This window comes from Plodia interpunctella, chromosome 20 (assembly GCF_027563975.2).
Source record: "Plodia interpunctella isolate USDA-ARS_2022_Savannah chromosome 20, ilPloInte3.2, whole genome shotgun sequence".
NCBI classification, from domain to species: Eukaryota; Metazoa; Arthropoda; class Insecta; order Lepidoptera; family Pyralidae; genus Plodia; species Plodia interpunctella.
Genome location: NC_071313.1, coordinates 3882457 through 3904623, shown reverse-complemented (window position 1 = coordinate 3904623; position 22167 = coordinate 3882457). Strand labels below are relative to the sequence as shown.

At 35.3% G+C, this 22167-nt stretch overlaps 2 protein-coding genes across 5 annotated transcripts in view; both read left to right on the top strand.

The window, feature by feature from the left end:
• The first annotated feature begins 341 nt into the window (after nucleotides 1-341).
• Ndfip (Nedd4 family interacting protein) lies at nucleotides 342-4478 on the top strand. Of its 2 annotated transcripts, none has more exons than XM_053760391.2 (6): nucleotides 342-445; nucleotides 642-753; nucleotides 2865-3001; nucleotides 3412-3544; nucleotides 4016-4201; nucleotides 4321-4478. In XM_053760391.2, the coding sequence occupies exons 2-6, from the start codon at nucleotides 717-719 to the stop codon at nucleotides 4422-4424; spliced, it is 597 nt and encodes a 198-aa protein (XP_053616366.1). In that variant the 5' UTR covers nucleotides 342-445; nucleotides 642-716; the 3' UTR covers nucleotides 4425-4478. The 2 variants fall into 2 exon arrangements, with proteins under 2 accessions (XP_053616366.1, XP_053616365.1); XM_053760390.2 differs by having other exon boundaries at nucleotides 394-548.
• A 3924-nt stretch (nucleotides 4479-8402) lies between these two features.
• Nucleotides 8403-22167, top strand: part of Mdr49 (Multi drug resistance 49) — a 23804-nt gene continuing 10039 nt past the window's right edge. The window contains exons 1-10 of one of the 3 annotated variants that reach the window (XM_053760750.2): nucleotides 8403-8609; nucleotides 17600-17779; nucleotides 17908-17953; nucleotides 18314-18507; nucleotides 19052-19196; nucleotides 19343-19443; nucleotides 19866-20037; nucleotides 20848-20972; nucleotides 21352-21541; nucleotides 21795-22016. In XM_053760750.2, coding sequence (XP_053616725.1) covers nucleotides 8575-8609; nucleotides 17600-17779; nucleotides 17908-17953; nucleotides 18314-18507; nucleotides 19052-19196; nucleotides 19343-19443; nucleotides 19866-20037; nucleotides 20848-20972; nucleotides 21352-21541; nucleotides 21795-22016 — 1410 coding nt within the window. In that variant the 5' untranslated portion in view covers nucleotides 8403-8574. Of the gene's footprint in view, nucleotides 8610-10509; nucleotides 10680-16323; nucleotides 16437-17599; nucleotides 17780-17907; nucleotides 17954-18313; nucleotides 18508-19051; nucleotides 19197-19342; nucleotides 19444-19865; nucleotides 20038-20847; nucleotides 20973-21351; nucleotides 21542-21794; nucleotides 22017-22167 lie in introns of those variants that run through there. The other 2 variants (XM_053760751.1, XM_053760752.1) reach the window with 2 other exon arrangements.

The window sequence follows — 22167 nt, the reverse complement described above, 5'->3', positions numbered from 1 at the left end:
CATTTATCCCGCCAGAGTACAGCACTGTATATTAGGTACACAAAAGCTTCGCCGCCTTTTCTACGTCGATTAAAACGTTTATTTTAGATTACTTTATTAATAGTTAAGTCATTTCATTATGTAAGCATTCGTTTGTGAAAATACTTCGAAAACTATGCAACAATATTGAAAATTAACGCTTTTTGCCTCCATTGGCAATGTACCTTAGTTGTACCAGTAGCGCCATCTGCGCTGAGCTTCGCGTAATATGCCCTTGTAGTAGGTACTACGAAGTACTTACTAAATCCACGCCTATGAGTGATATTATTTATTCAAAATGGCAACACACACTAACTAACTGTCAAAATTTGTTTGTCTGACATTTTAATACAATTTTAATAGGTACCTACACTCAGTGCTGCGCCTGTAATCGTCAGGAAAAAAGAAGCTTGAAATAGTAAATAATGTATGGACTGTTTCAAAATTGTGTGTAGTTCATTATATGTGATCATAATAATCCATGAGAACATTTCAAGTTTTGTTTAGAGACGTTTAATCTTACAAATATGGTGCGTGATCGTGTTGGTGTAATTTGTTTATTTATGTAACTCTTCATTGTATTATTTGAAATATGATTGAGTCACATTAACTATTTCTTGTAGAGCCAGCCTCGGGCTGAAAACGTATGCCCCCCGCATACATTTGAGGCACACGTGAGGGTGTTGTTGCCGACTTCGATGGAGACAAATATGTCTCCGCAATTTATTGAGATTAGTAAGTACAGCCAAGACCTTATTTTCGTAAGCATTTACTATTGCTATGAGCACACTAAAAATTTTGCGTATCTTTTCATTCGCAACAAACACTTATGGTAGCGATAATGAATTCTAGGTACTGATAAAAATAATTAAGTATTCTGAGCATGATATTTTATGGTTGATAATACATAATACATTTCTCTACTAGAATCTGTAGTCGTCATGTCAATATTTTAAACAATTCGCTATTGTTCACAAGAACAATGTTTGTAATTGCACAAGAAAATTAATTTGTTATGGAAAATAATGAGAATAGAATAACATTATAGATCCATTATAACAATGGTAGATACTAACAAAACCCCCATCGTAAAAATATGTTTTAGCATCATTTACTGCTACTGGAATCAATTTTAGTGATCATAAAAATTTGATGGGTTTATTATTTTATTGTATTTACTAGTGCAATACCTGTGCAGGCACTGGGACACATCTTCCCATTCTATGACTGTTTTGTGTATTTCAACAGGAGTTTTCTAGTGTATATGTACTGGTAGTGATATGAAGGCAACCAAAAACATTTGTATCTACTAAAAATGAAATACATTTTTTTTGTTTTGATTTATATTACTATTTATTAGATTTCAATAAAATCAATATATATGAAATTCTTTAATGGCCAACTGACAGACAATGCACAGCTGAAACTGCTGTGTGTACAAAGTTTTTATATGATATGTAGGATAAGACTTAAGATATTGACATAGGCCTTCAACTGATGCCATTTCTCACTGTTTTATTCCTTTCTTCATCCATATGCCATCTGCTATGGCATTAATATCAACTATCCACAGTCAAAATGGACAAGTCGAAACCACTTTTTTCTCTCTCTATTACTTGTGTTGGTACACAAGTAATAGTGGAAATAGTCAAAATTGGTAATGAACTGGTGTTCATTACCAATTTTGACTATTTCCACTACTCCTAATTGAGAGGCCTGTCCATTTCCATTTCAGCTTTCTTATTTATTTTAGGGCATGTATTTTGCTTATGTCTTTGTATTTTGCTTAATGTTTTCAATCCTTACTCTATTAGAGAAATTGTTTGTTTGTAAACTCTTTATTGCACGAAGAAATCACATACAAAGAAAGCAGTGAAATAAAGAAAGAACGCGTACAAAGGCGGACTTATCCCAGAAAGGGATTTCTTCCAGTCAACCAAGTATTTGAAAGGAAAAAATTCAACACACAAAGTAAGGTAGCGTAAGATAAACGTGCAAAGTGAAGAAAAAAGAAGTACACGAAACATCAAGTATCAACAATTGTTATATTTTACTCAAAGTTAATGTGTGAAAAGTGACTGTTTTGTTATTCATTATTTCGCAGTTGATAAAAATTCTTTAATACTAAGCAGGTGTTATCTAACTACTAACAGATTAAGGTGTTTGATCAGTTTGAGGGCAGTCAATATTAGTTCTTTGTTGTATCTTATGTTTATTTATAGCCTTTCCGCCTAATTCATAATAGATTAGTCTACAAGCAAAATCATGCTATATATATATAATATATATATATATTATAATTATAATATATAAACCACACTACATAAGCTGTATTACTATTGGAATTTTTAATATGTTTTTGTTTTATCTATTTAACTTGCATAAAACTATTAAATCTAAGCCACTTCCAGCTGTCTGTCTTTCTCATGTATGCTTAAGTCTTTAAAAAGTCTGTCGTTTTTTTTTTATAAATAGTGATTCAAATAGTTTAACCTGAGCAAATCTGGGATGGGATTAAAAATTTTCTATGATCAAGGTGTCTTTGCATGTACCTGTATGCATAGATATGGTTGGATTTTGAAGTAAGAATTAAAGTTACTAGTTGTTGCAATCTGACCTATGTCTATGTCAGATTTCATGATCCTATTGTTGTTCAATTGTTTTTATTATCTCCAAGAGTGAGTTATGACAAAGTATTATATTCTTCTCGAGTCGACCATTATAATTGCAATATAAAGTTAAATTACTTGAGATTAGAAGTTGCCCCAGTTTGCTTTTTTTTTGTGTCCTTCATAAGGCTATTAACTGCAACAACTATATACTATGTTAACCTTTGTTATCTCCAGACACAATGCAAGACATTCCGCCGCCTCAAGCAGACTTCTCAGCGCCGCCGCCGTACGACGTGGCCACGAACTCCAAACTGCCCACCTATGAGGAGGTCCAGCGGGAGAAGCAGATGGAGGCAGATGGCCCTCAGCAGGTATTGTCTTGTTCCACAACATTAATGTTACAATTATGAAAATAAGTTCCTAATTATTTCATAAGCATCTTAAAGTAATTTCATTATCTATACCTTTTTTAAATAACTTACTACATATTTAATTTTGCTCCATTAAATTAACCTACATTGATATAGAATAAAATCTATATTGATACTTAACTACTATTTGTATCGAAATTTTGTATCTGAAATATTTATTATGTTTTTCAATTTAATTGTTGTAAATTATCGAATTGTCTTGACATTTAAATGTTGTCTCTTACATGTCAGTGACGACTAAACATGTGAAACCTACTTACCCTCAAAAATGAAAAATATATCGGACCTATTGTAAAATATAATGGGCCATGTTTAACGCAATAAAGATCATTGATTCATATTTCCAACAGCAAAATACCACACCGCACCACCCCACGTTCACGGCGATCGTGACGGTGGAGGCCGCGGACTCCGGCGCCGACCAGCTCGACCCAGAGAACAGCCTGCTCGGCACTGACTTCATGTTCTTAACTTCTTTCTTCGGTGAGATTCTTCTCTTTTGTTATGTATTCTCCTTTACTAAGAAAGGGGCCTAACTAAGCAAGATCCTCTCATTCAATGAAAATCTATTGTTTGATTGACAAATTGTGTGAAAGGTTCACTAGCGCCCCGTCTTCGCACAGGTGCAATATTGTGCATGTTATTGTACATATACACCTTCGTTTTGAATCAATCGATCTCTTAAAAAAGAACCCGCATCAAAATCTGTTGCGTAGTTTTAAAGACCTCAGCACATACATCGTGATAGACAGCGGGAAGCGACTTTGTTTTATACTATGTAATAATAATAATGATTTTGAATGCAAATAGATCTCTCTTTCTTATTGACTGTGTTATTGTGGTGGTGTGGTGTCAGATGTTATTCAATTTGCCAAATCAAAAGGATCTCTCTGACGACAACAATCACTTGCGTCAAAAATGAGACTTTAGTAAAAATAATATATTGGTGTTCAGTGGCATTCCTGTTTAACTGGATCGGCTTCCTGCTTCTGATGTGCTTCTGCCACACGGTCGCCAGCCGCTACGGGGCGCTGGCGGGCTTTGGGCTGTCCCTGGCCAAGTGGACCCTCATCGTGAAGCACTCCACCGAGCTGGCCTCCCACGAGAACTCCTGGCTGTGGTGGCTTATCATGGCGTTCGGTGAGCTGAATTAATGATGATTTTATTAAAAACACAGAAACAACTTGAAAAAGAAAAGTATAAATAATGTTAAACTAAACTCCGTGGAAACATACCCTAATGTACTTCTATTTTTTCAGGCATCCTAATCTGCGTGCGCGCAGTGATCCAGTACCGGAACATCAAACGTGGCTGGCGGCTGCTGTCGGGCACAGCACAAGAGCGACTGCTGTTTTTCTACTAAACATCTTACTGTCCCGCTGTCACGCTACTCGCGTGCGCCTGCGCGAGGGAGATAGCTGTAAATATGTTCGTTCGTCTATATGTATACACGTTTAGTGTTCTCATTACATTGCAGCAGCTGTTTATAATAACTCTGGTAGATGCTTCTAATATTGAATGAAATTTGAGTGGAAGCAATATTCCGTATTTACGTATTGTACGGAAGGTTTTTAAAATCAATATGGCTATGCAAATTTTTCAATATTATCTTCGAAAATGTAAGAGTCTATATTGGGACGTCTGAAATTATAAATATTGTTTAAGTATTCTACATTGTCAATTTCAAAGTTAAATTATACAACATTAATGATATTTATTTTTCAATTTACATTTATTATGAAACAATATTGTTTCCAACTCTAGTTTTTCTTTAAAACCTACATCATATATTTATTTTCTTATAACTTCAGACGTTCTGTACTGCTTATAATATTTGGTGAGATAAAAAACATTTTGCCTTCATTTTACATCATAACTCTTACGCATGATTTATTTTAATACAGGCTGTTAGGGTAAACACGGTTACACCTTTGAAATCAGAAGTTCAGTTCAACAAAAAACGTGCTAGTAAATTAACAATGCAATCAGTCACTAGTGTTACAAGCAAAAATAATTTTTCATCATTACATTCGCATAATGTTAGTACCATTTGCTAGTACCATTAATGTTTCTAAAGATAACTATACACCTCTTCTTTCACATTTACAATACGTATGTTTAAGATGTAACTAGCTACAGTACAACTATATACAGTACCACCACTCTCATAAGAAATACTGATGTACCTCCGAAGAAATCAAACTATTTGCGTCACGCGTAACTATTTTAGCCAATAAAATTTTTCGACCAATCATAGCGCGCCAAATCCGCACGCAATTGGTAGTTACATACTCGAACAAAATTGCATATTAAGTAGTATTCTGCGATATCGATTATTGCCGAGGCGACTTATAGACGTGGTAGTACTATACTGTAATAGAATTTACTAATATTTTTTGCTCATATCACTGCATATCTTAGTTACACTGCTCAATTTGAATGAATTTTTGGTTAAACAAGGTTCGTGTCACATATGCGTGGATGAAAACCTAGTTGGCAATAGTGACAGCCAAATCATAGGTTATGTATATTATATTTTAGTTTTTATTTTCTGGTATGGATATAATTTTGGTTGCCCCACCTTAAAAAAAATATGGTGCGATAGTGTGATAAGTTCATAGTTTTGACGGCATGGAATGCCTTATATATAGTCAAAAACTTTATTTTTAATTAAAGATGGACAACTATAATTGATGTCAAATTTTTACGTAAAATCAAGTTTACTGCCGACTTCGAAAGCGCAGGCGTTATGGCATTAAGTCCACTTAGTTTTTGTTTAAATCGATTTAATTATAAATTAATAATTGCCTATTGTTCCGGTTCTCTATTATCATGGATCATATATCATATCTATGGATCATATTAATTAACAAGCCAAATTTTCATGAAATAATAACTTTTCGTGTCCTATTCTTATAATGTAATGTATAATTATAGAAAATAATAAACGTCCGTATACACTGAATTTTGTCTAACTTTGTAAAATCAACATTTACATATAATTCTCTCATACAAAATGTTAGTAGGGTATAATTATATTTAAATCCAATCTTTTACCGGTGAATCAAAGAGGAAAATAAATATCCTTTGATCCACTTTTGATTTTAGTTGGTTTTATGGAAGTGGAATGAACTATTTAAATCGAAAAGCGCCAAAGAATCAATGCGTTATTAAAATTTTAAGAGGTAAGTTAACAATTTTATGATGTGTCATTTTCGGCGACGAAATCTTTTTTCGCAATTATTTTTTCTAAATATATATTTTTTTAATATGCCTTGCTAGTGTCTAAATTGTTTATTTAATGTGTCACATGGTTTACTTCTTTTGGTGCGCTTACTAAATAATATTTAAGTGTTAACTCGAATAAGGTGTGATGTTTTATAAATCATTCCAATAAAATAAGACAACTTGGTTAATGTAAATATTTTATTGATTGTTGATCATAAATTCACAGTTACTGTTTGTAGTTGGAAGGATTGCATCAATAGGGATAACATTTTAATTCAATGCCGCTTTTAAGCACCTCACAACTATTGGCTAATATATATAAAAAATAAATACATAAAGGTATGTAGTTAAATAACCAAACACAATAATTAAATATATTTAATTGATCAGTTTTATTAATCACGTAATTTACTATTTTATTGTTTTCATTATTAAAGTAATATATTAGGAATGTATTTTTACCACAAACATCGTGACGACAAACACATCACTACATAGAAGATTTGGAATTATTAACATACACAAATGGGCTCATGCCTGGGCAAAAAAAAGCAATGCAATGAAAGTAATATACTTAATTTAACCTTTTATGCGATGAAGCTATAATAATAATATCATAAAATATAATACAATAAATATGGTTTGGCTATGTAAAACTTAAATATAAAATGGATGTATGAAAGATAACGTCACGTCACGTCGTAATTGTTGTGTAATTTTGCTATTTAAATTTAATTACACATGTTTTCACATGTTTTATGGCTGATATATTATATTATTGTCCTTATCCTATATATTGTGTATTTAGATGATAGCTTCTATTAATTAAATCTTTTTATGTAAATGAATGTCAATAAATATATTTATTAAATTGTGCATAATAGTCACATCACATAAGAAATCGTTTAATTATGAATTTTGAATGTACCGTGCACCAAACTTCCATGAAGTTCACCACAAGATAACAAAATGTATCAACTTTTATTAAAGCTGTTTAATTATCAATTGTCACAGTAATAAAAAGAAACGAAATTTTAACTTATACTTTTCATATAATACGATAGAACGTAGAAATTACATGTAATCATATCTGTCAAAATGGCTACTACTACTAAATAGGTCTTGACTAGATTTGTCGTAGAGATTTGATGAGTGGGAGGCATAATTTAAAATTTTACACATATTGTTACATGAGTGAAATTTTGAATGATTCTTTTTCAGGGCTTATTTAGACAGGGTAAGTAACTGGCTTCAAATTTGAGGCAAGTCAGCGCTGACCTGATAAAAATCTAGTGTATTTTTACTAGATTTTGTTTTTAGAATTAGTCGAAATTAATTCCTCGATGGATTACAATTTGTATTTTAGCCAGCGACTAACTTCACATGTCGCACACACATTAAGTATATATACTTACGTGTAAATTGATGTTTGGGGTCCTAAGTGTGGGTCGCTTTTACCAATTTCGCACCAAAAACTGTATTTAGAATTTTATTTTAAATTAATTATATTTTTGTTAGTGCAATAATGTCTAGTGCAGAGTTCTTAGATGTAATAAATGTTATATTTAATTCTTACTATGGGTTTGTTATTTCTTATCCATGATAGTGTCCAGAAGAGAAAACCATTGTCAAAAATATAATACAACTAGCTAATTGCCTGCGGCTTCGCCCGCGTAACGTTTACGAGATGAAAGGTACCCTATGTCCTTCTCCATACTTCAAACTACATGTATTCAAAAATTCAAGAAGATTGGTTGAGTAGATAAAGCGTGAAGAGGTAACAAAGAAACTTTAACATTTATAATAATAATTGTAAGAAATGATATCCACTTCATAACGAAGTTTTTAAATATGTTCGCTCGGGTAAAACCATAATAAATTATAATTTATTAGGTGTATACACCTAAACCTTCCTCAGGAATCACACTATCTATTGGTGAAATTCGTACAAAAACCGTCCGGTAGTTTTTCAGTTCATACAGACACACACGACGGCGGTGGAACTTCTCTTTATTATATGTAAGGATAATAATGTTGGGATATTACACTTTGTCATTGAGTAAACATAGCCTACGGGATAGAGAAAAAATCTGTATTAGTAAATCACTCGCAGTAAGTGACATTTGCCACCGTGAAAAGTATTTTTCCATCTTTTGAAGAAATATATCCTGTTCACTCTGGGTAAAACATGGCTGAATGCCCTTTCCACTACTTGAGTATACGAAGAAAGAAAATTAGATATAAAGCATCTACTTCATAGCAATACTAACCAGCAGGCCGTCAGGATGAATTCCCTGATATTTCGACATCATGGAGAGAGGTATGTTACTACTTACATATTTAAAATTATGATAAGACATACAACTCCTCTGATAGAGCATTACCTGTGGTGTCATATAGGTTCTTTCAGTGTGCAGATGGCGTCATTTCGTTATTTCCCATGTTTTAACTGGACCCTCATAGGTTTGCATCAGGTGTTCAAGATCTTAGATTTTTATACCTCAACAGAAAATGCTCATTAGATTGAACAACTTTTGTTAGTGCGTCATTTCTATATTTCGTATAGTTTAACTGGACCATCATGGATCTGCATCAGGTGTTCTAGATCTTTATACCTCAACGGAAAATGCTCATTAGACTGAACAATTATTATTATGTCGTCATTTCTTTATTTCCTATAGTTTAGCTGGACAATCATAGGTTTACATCAGGTGTTCCAGATCTTCGATTTTTATGCCTCAACAGGCTCGTCAAACTGAACAACGTTTATTAAAGTGTAATTTCTATATTTCCTATAGATTAGCTGACCCATCATACTTCTCTATCAGGTGTTCCAGTTCTCAGCGGTACCAACAGACAGACAGATTTTTTTTACTTTATTACTACGACTCTATCGCCTAATTTTGTTTTTATGTGCAGACTTTTTTTCTACTGTTTTATTAAATGTAGGTACCTATTGATTTTCAAGCTTGACCGAGAGTATTCTTAGTTATTTTCATGTAAGATGTTATCTACAAATTAGATAAAATCTCTTTTCTTGTTTTTCGAGTGTGTTTTTTAGATAACAGAGGTGTTTGATGTTATTCCGACCGGCAACTGACATGACTTAAACCGCAACGGCCGACATCTATGTACTCTCTAGCTTTTTCTATGCATATAGATACCTAATAATATTAGATGCGAAAGTCTGCTTGTCTATCACGTTTTCATGGCAAACAGCTGGGACAATTTTAATGAAATTTGGGCTAGATATAGTAAATGACCCTGTCAAATTACCGTTTCACTTATTTTATCTTTATGTAAGTATATTATATAGTTTTTGGCTACAATTTTATCCTCTCTTTCTCTCATCTTCACGTATTTCCAGCATTCGAGGACGTCACGCCATGAAGTGTGGGGTCAACGCACAAAATAAACCTAAAAGTTTTGAGGATTCGTCTGTGTTTTTACGACCCGCCTGATGTTAACCATCTTTGGTAATCTAATTCTATAGATCGTTCATGCCAATTTGAACATGTAATGATTTCAATGAAAGTAGAAAAAAAGAATCTGGACTCAGTCCATATCAATTACTTCCACACTAGTATTATAAATCCGAAAGTCTGTCTATCGCTCTTTCACGGATAAATCTCCGGGCCGAATTTGATGAAATTTGGAATAGATATAGCTAATGACCTGGGTCCAAACATGGGCTATGCGGGCGGAGATGCGGGCAAAAGCTAGATAATAAACTATAATAAAATAATTGTAAACAGTTTGATTGAGATTTTACAATCTCGACGACAGATACAGATTATAAAATATCGATGTCTACGATCAAACGGTGACATACTTTATATGTTTTTACACAAATTTTCATGAAAAACTGTGTCCCAATAAATTTCTTCCTATTGTGCAATATATCTATATAAAAGACGACACTGAGTGACTGATATTATAAAAACATATGATCAAATTCCACAAATGTGTCATCACATTTTACAGATAGATGTGTTACACTGTACTTACTTAATTTTGAATAATTATGTGTATTAAACAAGCACAATTAATTTCGAAAATACACCAATGAGATTAATACAAACCAAAGCGCGGGCGACCCCGCGGGCCATAGTAGGTACATTCATAAGATATGAATCTGTAAGATAAGCGGTTAAATAAAGATAGATATAATGCAGCTTCGAAAGCTGCATCCAAATATCTAAGTTGTGTTGTGCCAACTTCAGTCTGCCGCGGACGTCCGCGGGGCGTACACGTACAGACTCGGCAGTAACTCCCTTCTGATTGTCCGCATTACCCAGTGTCCTTATGAAGGAAATAACTGTTCAGGATTTTGCCTGTGGAATTGATAGCTGCCTTAGTTTGTTGGATAACAATTTCTACCGGATATTAGGTAAGTTTTTAACTGTCATTGGACTTGAGGTTTATTATTTTGGTTTTTTTTTTACTGGGACACAACATTTTATATTATTAATAATAATACATATTTATTCACTTTTTTTTACAATTTTTACAAAATTTCATAATAATTTATGTTTGGGATCTCCATTTAGGTATAAGATACTTTTAAAATTTACACAAAGTTTGTAAAAATATAATTTATTAAAATTCAATATACTTTTACAATAGTGTTCGTCAGAATATTCACAAATATTTAAGAGCAACTTTCTTCGACAAAAAGACACAGATTTTGTTTGCTCCACTATAGCTTTTTGTAATAATTTATCGAATCATACACATCAAAAACATGGTAAAAGAAGAATGACTTAATGAAAATTTAAAAAAACTCTTGCTAAGTTCATAAAGGTAGAAACCTTTATGAAATTTCTTCTCGTCATAGACGATTTTTCAAATAGTAGAACTACCTAGTTGTAGCATCGTAGCCGCTTGCGGACTACGAGGCTACGGCTGTAGTTATGAGCTACGAATGTCTACGACCATAAGGTCCGCTGCTACGAGTTCGCTACGAGCTTGGCTTGCTTTACTAAAGTGAGAAAATTCATTAAAAAATCTAAAAATACTTCAACTTCTAATAGTTTTGAAGTGTATTTAATTAAGCTTAGATGCTCCGGGCATCACGACGTCACAGCCCCGAAGACTTTTTGGAAGTTGTGAAAGGAGTTTTGTAGAGCACTATGTTGAAAATTGCTAGCTTTTTAGGATTTCATGATTTCTATAAATTGATCTATTTTCGTTGTCCGTTTGTAGCAAATGTAAACAAAATTTGGTACAATAGTTAACTATAATACTTTTTATAGCGATTGTAATTTAAACCCTTGCTGTACCGCCCCCAGTAGTGTCATATTTTTAACTTTACAATAAACAAACATATTATATAAACATCATATTTATAGGAATAAATCGATAAATAAAGTACTATCAACGGGGTCAAAGACCTGCAGGGATTTACACGTTAGGAAAAAAATGTCGACACGCAAATAAACCTGTATTGGTGTGTGTATAGGGGCGTCTGCCTTAGAATAAGACCACTCCATATCCTACCGTGGATATCGTATGTGGCGAATAGGAGACAAAAGGGTTTAAGAGCTGAGACGGTTGTAAAACCACAGCAGAGTCTTAACATTTTGAAGTTTATTTTTTAAACAGACTCCAGGCGTCACAACCGGAAACACACTTATATGTAAACTCCGAATTACTATTGTCCGAATAGTCAATTTGGTTCTTTCTACTTTAAGTGCAGAAATGAAAGTGATGAGAGTAAAGAAAGAAAGAGACTTCCTTAGGAAACAGATATAAAGTACTAAATGTATCGTCTTATAGACCGGTATACGTATCGTAGAAAGGTTTTCGAAGAAAGAACCTCGATGTAAAGGGTGTATGTCCCGTGAATATACCACTCGCGCGTCCCGTACGTTTTAGTATTCCATGTACCGGGCGTAGTTAATTTTAAAATTTGTGAAGTCAATAAAAAAATACTCTAGGTATAACAACTCTGGCTATATGCGCTTTGGTAAAACCATTCATGAAGTAAAGCATGTGAAGGGGTGAAAGTCCTAGTTTCGCGGAGCCGGCGTCGCGGCGCCGTCCCGACGCTTATAACTTGAGGATTTTATGATCTTTCCATTATTCATGTATTGATTATGCTATTACGTTTTATCGTTTTCTTGTTAAACCGTAAAATCTACCGTTCATTCATCATCATTTCAATCATTTATTTCAAAGCAATAATATAAGTGACGCCTAATTAGGATAGCTCATAATTGCATACCATAGACTTTTAATTTAAGTCTGTGTTGCATACCTATCTAGTCCTATAACAGCGAAATAATATATGTCATAATAGATATATACCCATCATGTCAGTAGTATCGTTGATCAATCAGTACTACTAATGGTACTACCACTGTTATGATATCCCAGTAATTAATTAGCCATTTTATTCTGACAGTATATTCTAGGCTGTTGCAATTCAATTTCAGTGTTAAGATATCGTATTTAAATTAAAAAAAAATCCATACTCCATACTAATACAATAAATGTGACGGTGTTTGTTTGTCCTTCTTTTCTTTGACTGAGGAGAATTTTGATGTGCACATAATAATGTACAATAAGCAAGGGACGACGACATTTTGAAAAGAAGATGTATCGCCAAAAAATTTAATTGATTTTTTGTGTTACGAAATAACTACTTTAGTTAAATATGAATTTTTCACTGATTTTTCTATAATTGTGACGAATTAAAATGTTTTTTGTTTGTCTATTTCTTGCCCTAACAAAACTTACCACCAAAATGTGGCGCCATGACGTGGAATGACGTCACAGGGAAAGCTACGAAAAAAATTACGTAACACCTACGTCAACGGACGTTGCACAATTGCACCTGACTTACTACAATCCCACGAATGCACAGACGGTCGCGTCTTGAATGAATTGTGTCCAAATAGCCCACCCCTATCACAAGTACATAAGGTGCAAGATTGCGCGGGAAAAATTATAATAATAGCATAGTCTGGCAAGTGCACTTGGCTTGTAACGGTATCCCATTATAACTAGCCTAATCAGAACACTAGAGGCCCTTGAGCTAAATGAATTTATTTGGTTTGTCAACACGCACGCACCTTAAACACCACATCCGATAAACGATGGCCCTCGATCTCATCTGAGCGTGTTGCCTTGGTTCCTTCCTCCGCTATAAAGCTGCCTAGGAGCCCAGAAACCACTTTCCTACTTTTTCTTCTCCTCTTCGTACGATCTTCGGCATCGTTGGTAATCCCAACTAATATTATAAATGCGAAAGTAAGTTTGTTTGTTTGTTAACTCTTCACGCATTATCTACTGGACCGAATGTTATGAAATTTAGTACACGGGTTGAAAATAACCTGGAATAATACATAGGGTACTTTTTATCAGAAAATCCCACGGGAGCGAAGCCCCGGGGCGCAGCTAGTATGTAATAAATAATATCACGTGGCTTAGGAATAGGAGATGGTAACGTGGCTTAGGAATAGGAGACGCTTCTTATCAATAGATATGCGATTTTTTCCATGACTTCGAATACATGCGAGAAATCAATTTTTATAGGCCTTCAACTTCTTAACAAAAGTTACACAAAATGATATGTACAACTTTATATAATGATACAATTAAAATGGGTTAGTTTTTTGTAGTATAGACTTCCCTGCACTTTTTCTTAACAAGTAAACACCCATATAAGAACATTATATTGTAACGTTAAGATGGAGACACGGTCGCGGACATGAGATACTTTCAGGGGGGTCTAAGACATTAATTATAACAAGACAAGCAATATAAAAAATTTTTCGAATGGCCTATTTAAGGACACACTATGGCATTCAACACAGCTGAGTCGGGCCAGGCCTTTTTTTTTCAGACTTTTTGTGGAGTATTTCAGAGGTGGGCACGGCATATTCTCCTCACCCCATTTTCTTTCTTACTCGTATTGACGTTTGGATTCGCGATTGCCACTCGCTTACTACTTTATTTACTTGACGAGAACCCGCATTTGACAGATAACAAGTGTTTACATACAACCGGCCTGTCATTTATACAAATATTAGCTAGATCGCCACTCACACATGATGTACATTAAGTAACTATTATCGATTTCCTTACAGTTTTCCTTGTATGGACGATTAATGATATCGAGGAACTGGAAGTCTGGAAGATTACTTTCTTATTTTTCCCCCTTCTTTATGCAGTACCTACTGATCTTATTCACGCACTAGGTACCACTTACCTTGCCCTACCATACCTTACATTTACCCTTGCACCTTTGCACGGTACTTCTGTGACGCTGACTCAATGTATTGGGCCGATTTCATTAGATATAGATTTTTACTCATGTTACATATAGCGTGCGGATCGGACCACTCTAAATCTTCCTATAGATGTCGTACGAGGTGACTAAGAGACACATGCCTTCGACAGCTGATAGGCAACAATTACATTACCAATGAAGGTTGACGTCAGGCAGGCTGCTGGTTGTAAAAGCATAGCCAAAAAAAATATTGTTTTTTTTTTTTTACGCCAACCCTAGGCTTCAGGACGTCACAGCCCCAAATGTAACCGGGTACAAGAGAGGATGTGAGAGATATATACTCATGTTACACCTGCAAATTGTCAATTCTCACTCCCATTTAATTTTGTTGGGAAAACTGCAAATTATAAGCCTCAAAAAAACATTGGCTTAAAAGCAACGCATAAAAAGAAAGTTAAAACTTCAGTACACCCAGTCACAAGCTGGCAACCAATGTTGGCACAATTCCAAGCTCATTCTTTTGGCTTCGTATAATTTTCATCCGTGCATGATATTTGATTAGATCGATGTAGGCTTACTGTCACAATAAATTTTGAGACTATAACTACTTTTATTTATGTAGGTACGACTGTACGACAAAATATTAACTCTAATAAACTAAGTACATCGTTTATATTTGTCAAATTTTATTGTTCCTAATAAAAACATATAAATAAATGACTTCATGGTAAAAACATTATCTCCCAGCTAACCACCACGACAAAGGGAAAACATCGTTCTTGAGAAGATAATTAGGTATTATTTTTGCGTATCTCGGATTTTGCGGTACCCCGAAGCCCGGGGGTCAACGTAAAAATAAACCTAACAATTTTGTGAAGATTCAGCAGTGATTTTATGACCGGCCGCCTACCTGATTTAACTTCTTAAACAGATTATGGCGTGAATTTCAATCTACTACACGAAGTTTCTAAACCTCACTGAAAAAATAGATACTATCGATACAATGACCCTACCGGTTATTCCCACTGTTTTCAAGTTATAATTATTTGTTGCCCGCAACTCCGCTATCTATTTCCACACCAAAAAATCACGTCAACCCAATGCTTCGATTTGACGTCAAAGAAGGACAAAAACAAACAGACTTTTGAAGTACCTATAGTTTGAATTTCATAGCCATTGTGGGTGCAAAACATGAGTATAAGTGGAGTCAAGCTCCGCGCCGCATTGCAGACGACGTACAGTGAGAGTCACACACCTGCCGCTAGGGCAATCTAGGGTCTAAAGAAGGAAATGCAAGTATTTAATAGAAAAGGAAGATCGTCCTACATCTCTTTCTTTTATATACCTTTCTGTAATCCCTTAATCGGAGCGTGTGTCGGTCCTATAGGCGAATTTTTATTACGTGACATACAAACACGTACCTTAGGCACGTTACTAAACCTTACCGTCGTAATGCTTCTTAAATATAAAATAAAATAAAATTAATGAATTACTAATAATTTTCTTTGGGACACTACTGATTGGTATCAGTGTGTCCATTGCATAGGTAAATGATGTAACTGCTAAAATATGCAATTGTAACTAGCTGCGGCTCGAACCGCGTGTTGCTATGTCCTCGTGTTCAACCCGATTTAAGTTTCGGGTTGAGTTCGAACACAGTATAATATTTTTTTTTATATTTACGATTTGGATAGGTTTGGACACCATAGCAGGTACTTGTACAGAGTGGGTTCCATGGTTTGAAGCACAGTTTGAACGTACCTTTACAACCGCCATTTACATGTCAAAATTCCTTCATAGCAGCGATATTTATGTTTGTCAATGTCGAAATATTTACAACAAATTCCAGTGGTACGAGTACCTATTTTATTTTATATTTTTTGTGTCGTGTTTGTGTCATGTCTAAAAATCGTGAGTACCTATATTTATTGCTCAAAGTGCTTATACTATACTAGTTTTGGAATGCAATTTTTCCCATGGAAAAGAACATAGACTACCTTTCATTCCGGGAAAAAAGGAACTGTTCCCATAATTGGTAAAAGGTTTACTTGTAAACAGCGAAGAAATACCATGAAGAAGTATAGATGAAATTAATCAAATAAAACAGTAGAAAAAAAACCTGTACATTGAATAAATTTACATAAAAGTAAAATTAGGCGATAGAGTCACAGCAACAGAGTAAGAATCTGAAAAAAAAAATTCTGTCTTTTTGTCTGTATGTCTGTCTGTTTGTACACGTTAATCTTCGGAACTACTGGACGGATTTGAATGAAACTTTTTGTTATATAGCTATTAAACCTGGGCAACATATAGGAAATTATATTGAAAACTAGAATACCTGATGGAGAACAATTATGGTACAGCTAAACTATAGGAAATATTGAAACGAGCCCTTAACAAAAGTTATTCAGCCTAATGAGCATTTTCTGTTGAGATATAAAAATGGAAGATTTGGAACACCTGAAGAAGAGTCATAATAGTTCAGCTAAACTATAGAAAATATACTTTTTCACTCTGATTAGCATCTTCTTTATGTATAATCGTTACATTAAATTTCTCTAATAATTTAGACTCCTTACCAAAAATATTTGCCCACGCGAACGAAGTCGCAGGCATCAGCTAGTTTATAATAAATTATATAGTCAAGTGTCTTTTCGCGCAAGCGGATTCGCGTAAATGTCTTTCGCGCATGTGTGTTTCGCACAAGACAAAGTCATTTGCCGCGTCTGTCTGTCTGTTTGCAATAAATTTAAAAACTACTGCACTGGTCTCCATGCTGTTTTCAGCAATAAGTAGTGTAATTTCTAAGGAAGGATTATGTGTATAATTAGGTGTATCAATAACAAAGACAGTTGAAACGAAATAATAAGGGGCTACCATGAAACACTATCTGGTCATGCTTTCATAATATTATCATGGAAACTGAAGCGACGTTGGAAATTTCAACTTTGTAGGAAAAGTGGAAATAGCTGAAGCTTGCAAGATTTGTTTACAGATAGACAAATATCGAGACGAATAAAAAATACGTGCATTAATTCCAAAAGGGTAAACACTATACAGGCTTTCCATTCCAGAGCGGTTGCCCCGAGAATGAAACGTGATGAGTCCCTAAGGGTCATTCATCAAGCCCGGCGTCTCAGCGGCGGCCCCAGCCAGGCCACCGGCATCGGCTGGCGACAGAACTCCATCACTATCAGCAGCCTCGCACAGCAGTCAGCCTATCTAGCCGAGAAGGCCTTCAGGGAGAGAGAGGAGTAAGTCTTCTTCTTCTTCATCATCATCTCGGCCACAACATGTCCACTGCTGACTATAGACTTAAGTACTCTCGAATGATAAATCGCATGTAATTACTAAATAAGTAAAAAAAATATTCTTGTTTCAGAGCTGAAAACTCATTACAGGCAGAACCATGTTCCATTTTCGCACTGGTAAGTTTCTTCCTTATTATTATAAAAACATTTACTAACTATAAACCTTAGAATCTAAAGGCTTTGGTTTGTATCTTGGCTTAGATGAAATAGAATGTATACCTAAACTTTGATTGCAAATCAAATATTTTCATGGAATATGGTTTTAAATACACTAGGGTCACAAGGTCACATATCACAGCCAATTGCCTACACTGCAGCGTTCCCTCCCCACGAGACAACATAAATTTACTTAACTGAAACAAATAAATAAAAACTTTCTAAAATTATTTTGCCATAATGGTTTTATCAGTATCTTTTTTTATCAGCTCCGATCTTCTCTCGTCTAGCTGTAACTTGCCCATTGTTGTTTTATTACAGTACAGATTTGCGTTACGATGGGAGCTAGGGCTGTTGATAATAGGTCTTCTGATGGCCAGCATCAACGGTCTGTTCGTGCCAATCGGGGTCATAGTGTACGGAGAGTTCACGTCGCTGCTCATCGACCGCACCACGCGCGTCGGCACCTCCACCCCTTGCATCATCCTTGCCATGTTCGGTGGCTGCACGAAACTGTGAGTAACCTGATCATAAAACTGTAATGTCCCATCTGCTGGGGCATTGATCACGCTCATAGATGGATAGGAGTATGGGCTGTATTATTATGTAGTATGACTGCAAAAAGCAATGTCCTCTGTCACAGTGGTGAGTAGTATGACACTTAATCCTACAATGCTGTTAGTCGTCCGTCATACTAGACAAAGTGACATGGAAGCAAAATATCTTATATATGCCCATATTATGGGCTCACTCAATACGGATTTATGGATTCCTTAGTATCGGTTCTTTTTATCAGTTATCTAAAAAGATAGAATCAAAATAAATACTATAACTGCAATAGGATGTTTATTCTTCCAAACATTATAATATAGATCAGATGGGATCTAGATTCTAATAAATATTATACCTATGATAGTACATTAAACTGCGAGTTTGCATATACCTCTATCTCTCAATGAATTTGCGATGAATCTGTCAAGGTTGAAGTACGGATACACACACGTACACAAGGTTGAAGTACGGATACACACACGTACACAAGCTTTTTTTGACTTTCAGATCAAACGCAACTATTTCTGCAAACAAGGAAGCGTTGATAGATGATTCCATTGCTTTCGGCATCGGATGCGCGGTCACATCGCTCATGCAGTTCGTGGTAGCGGCGATCAGTGTCAATATCTTCAACTATGTGGCTTACAGACAGGTAAGTTAAAGCACAGCGGATTTATAACGAACTACATTATTTTGCCATTGTAATAACAAATGGAATGGTCAAGATTGGTTGATAAACGTCTTACCAGCCACATTATAAACATTATATGCAGTAACCAAATTGTTTATTTCTTCTAGGTTGAGCGGTTGAAGACTAAATTTCTGGAGGCAGTTCTGCGTCAGGACATCTCCTGGTACGACCTGAACACTACCATGAACTTTGCTACCAAAGTTGCCGAGTAAGTCTTATATAAAGCAGTTTGTTTATTGTTAAGTTACAAACCACTTTTTAATATGCAATTATTTTTTTATTTAATTGAATATGTAGTAATTTCAACAAAACATGAAGGGCAAACTCAAGAAAGAAGCTTTGCGTATACTCAATCTTAACGGCTTGAACAAGTTTGACAAAATTTGGCACGGAGATAGACTTGACCTTCAGGTCGAATAATATAGGCATAATTTATCTCGAAAAACGGGGAACGGGGGATTGAGCTGAACTCCGCAACTACCAGTTCGAAAACAATTTTAAAAAGACCTTTAAATTAAATTTCTTCATGGATTCTCAATCATCCCACGGGCAGTTAGCACAGACCAGAATGTTTTAGCTCAATAATAGGATAATTAAATTAAAATAAAATGTATTTAATACTGCCATCAGTGACGTGGAGAAGTTCCGAGAAGGCATTGCAGAGAAGATCCCCATGCTTGTTTACTTGGTGATGTCGTTCGTGACTGCGATCTTCATATCGCTGGCTTACGGCTGGGAGCTCACGTTGGTCATCCTCTCGTGCACACCCATCATCATCATCACCACTGCTGTTGTGGCTAAGGTAAATATTACGACAGATGTCAATAGTTCATGTATTTATTTTAAAATTTACTCGTCTATCCCCAAAGTGGATCTCGATCCTCCGAATCGAGAAAGCGACTGTCACTGCCGTCTTCTGATCTGCTCTATGGTTTGCCAGTCAATAGCTCCCAATTTATTTAGTAAAACCATTGGAAATATTCATTAGTTGGTGTTAGGTGATAGCAGCAATATGTTTTAAATATAGCGGCCCGTCCCGGCTTCGAACGTGTATAAACAGAATAAATTTTATACCTAAACCTTCCTTTGGAATCACACTATCTATTGGTGAAAACCGCATGAAAGTCCATGCATCCGTTTTTGAGTTTATCGCCAACAAACAGACAGACGCGGCAGTGGACTTTGTTTTATAATATGTAAGGATTAGGCGTGTGTTATACAAATATAGTAACAATAAAGATATCTGCAGTCTGATTGCTGACTTACATCACCTCGTCATCTTCAATTCGTCATGTCAAAGCTTAAATGACGAACACGCCTTTTGTGATCGTGAACATATAAAAGATCTTAAATATGTGAAACCTTTTTTACCATTTTCAGTTTGGTCCTAACTTACAGCCTACTTATAGCTTAGGTCCTAACTAGCAGAGAACGGCTTATGGAATTTAATTCACCTATGGTTAACATTTTAAGTTGTGCAATTAAGTTTAAATAGGTACATAAACAGTTCTGAAATGGACACGATATGAAGCACATAGATGAAGAAATCGCAGGGAAGCCAGTGAGATCTGGTGTGAGTTTGTCTATATTCTCAATAGATGCTGTGTTACAGGTTCAATCCTCGTTGACTACCAAAGAGTTGTCAGCGTACAGTATAGCCGGAGTGATCGCCGAGGAAGTGTTGGGTTCGATCAGAACAGTTGTAGCATTTGGAGGAGAGAAAAAAGAAGTTAAAAGGTCAGTAACAAGAATTGCAGGTGAATAGGTATATTATGGACAATCATTTGTCTAAGACCAGAGCTGTATCAAGTATCAAGTAAGGCTAAACCATTTGTAAAACTACTAAGTTATACAGGCACGTGGTGGGAAGTAACGGTGGCAACCTCAAGAATCCGAAATCAACAGATCGTTGTAATAACACATCTAACCTACCATACTATTAGATTTTTTTCATTTGACGTTGTACATACGTATGCATTTTAGTAATTTCACGTTATATGGCAAAATGTAATTATCGTAATGGAAAACCCAAGTCTCTGTCTATCCCAACATAAAGACATTACCCGTGGATATACGTATAATAGTTGGAATACATCATTATTTTGTCTATTTTCAGGTACTCTCTTCGCCTAGACCCTGCGAAAAAAACAGGAACACAGAAAGGAGTATTTTCCGGTCTGGGGAGCGGAATGATGTGGTTCATAATATACGCGACTTATGCTTTAGCCTTCTGGTACGGCATGGACTTGATCATTGAGAGTCGGAAAGAAGTAGTACCTGCTTACACCCCTGCTGTCTTGATGATTGTAAGATATACCAACTTATGATCAACAAAATTTTTACCTTTGTACTTACCTACCTACGATACCTGATGAATTGTCAACATTAAAAATAGTAGATGGATTGCGTCAGAATGTATGAATAGGAATAGGGAGTTTTAAGTGAAATAAAATGTGATAGAGCTATATGAAAAGAGTTAACATACTGTTTCCACCATATACAAGTGGGAAAAAGGTCAAGAAGAAGAATTGACAGAATTAAGAATATCGCACTTTTTAGGTCTTCTTCAGCATTTTGACGGGAGCCCAAAACGTTGGGCTGACGTCCCCCCACATGGAGGCCATCAACAGCGCGCGCGCATCCGGTGGCGCCATCTACACCGTGCTCGACAGGAAACCAGAAATCGACGCACTCGGGACGGAAGGGGAGAAACCTGGCCTGACCGGGGAGTTGGAACTTAAAGACGTGTTCTTCAGATACCCGGCTCGGTCGGACGTACAGGTTATTTTTTTTTTTAATATCACGCATTTTACTAAATTTTAATGAATTAATTAATTCTTGTACAAGGATGTGAGCTAAATCTCAATATAAGTCGATTTTTCTCATTATATTTCAGGCTTGTAAGTAGGATAGCTTTTCATTCCCTCTGTTG

Bases quoted from the DNA above. Each gene is read 5' to 3' on its own strand.
- Ndfip (XM_053760390.2), top strand. The intron at 754-2,864 runs GTAAGTACAGCC...TGTTATCTCCAG, and splicing joins TCCGCAATTTATTGAGATTA to ACACAATGCAAGACATTCCG. The intron at 3,002-3,411 runs GTATTGTCTTGT...TATTTCCAACAG, and splicing joins AGGCAGATGGCCCTCAGCAG to CAAAATACCACACCGCACCA.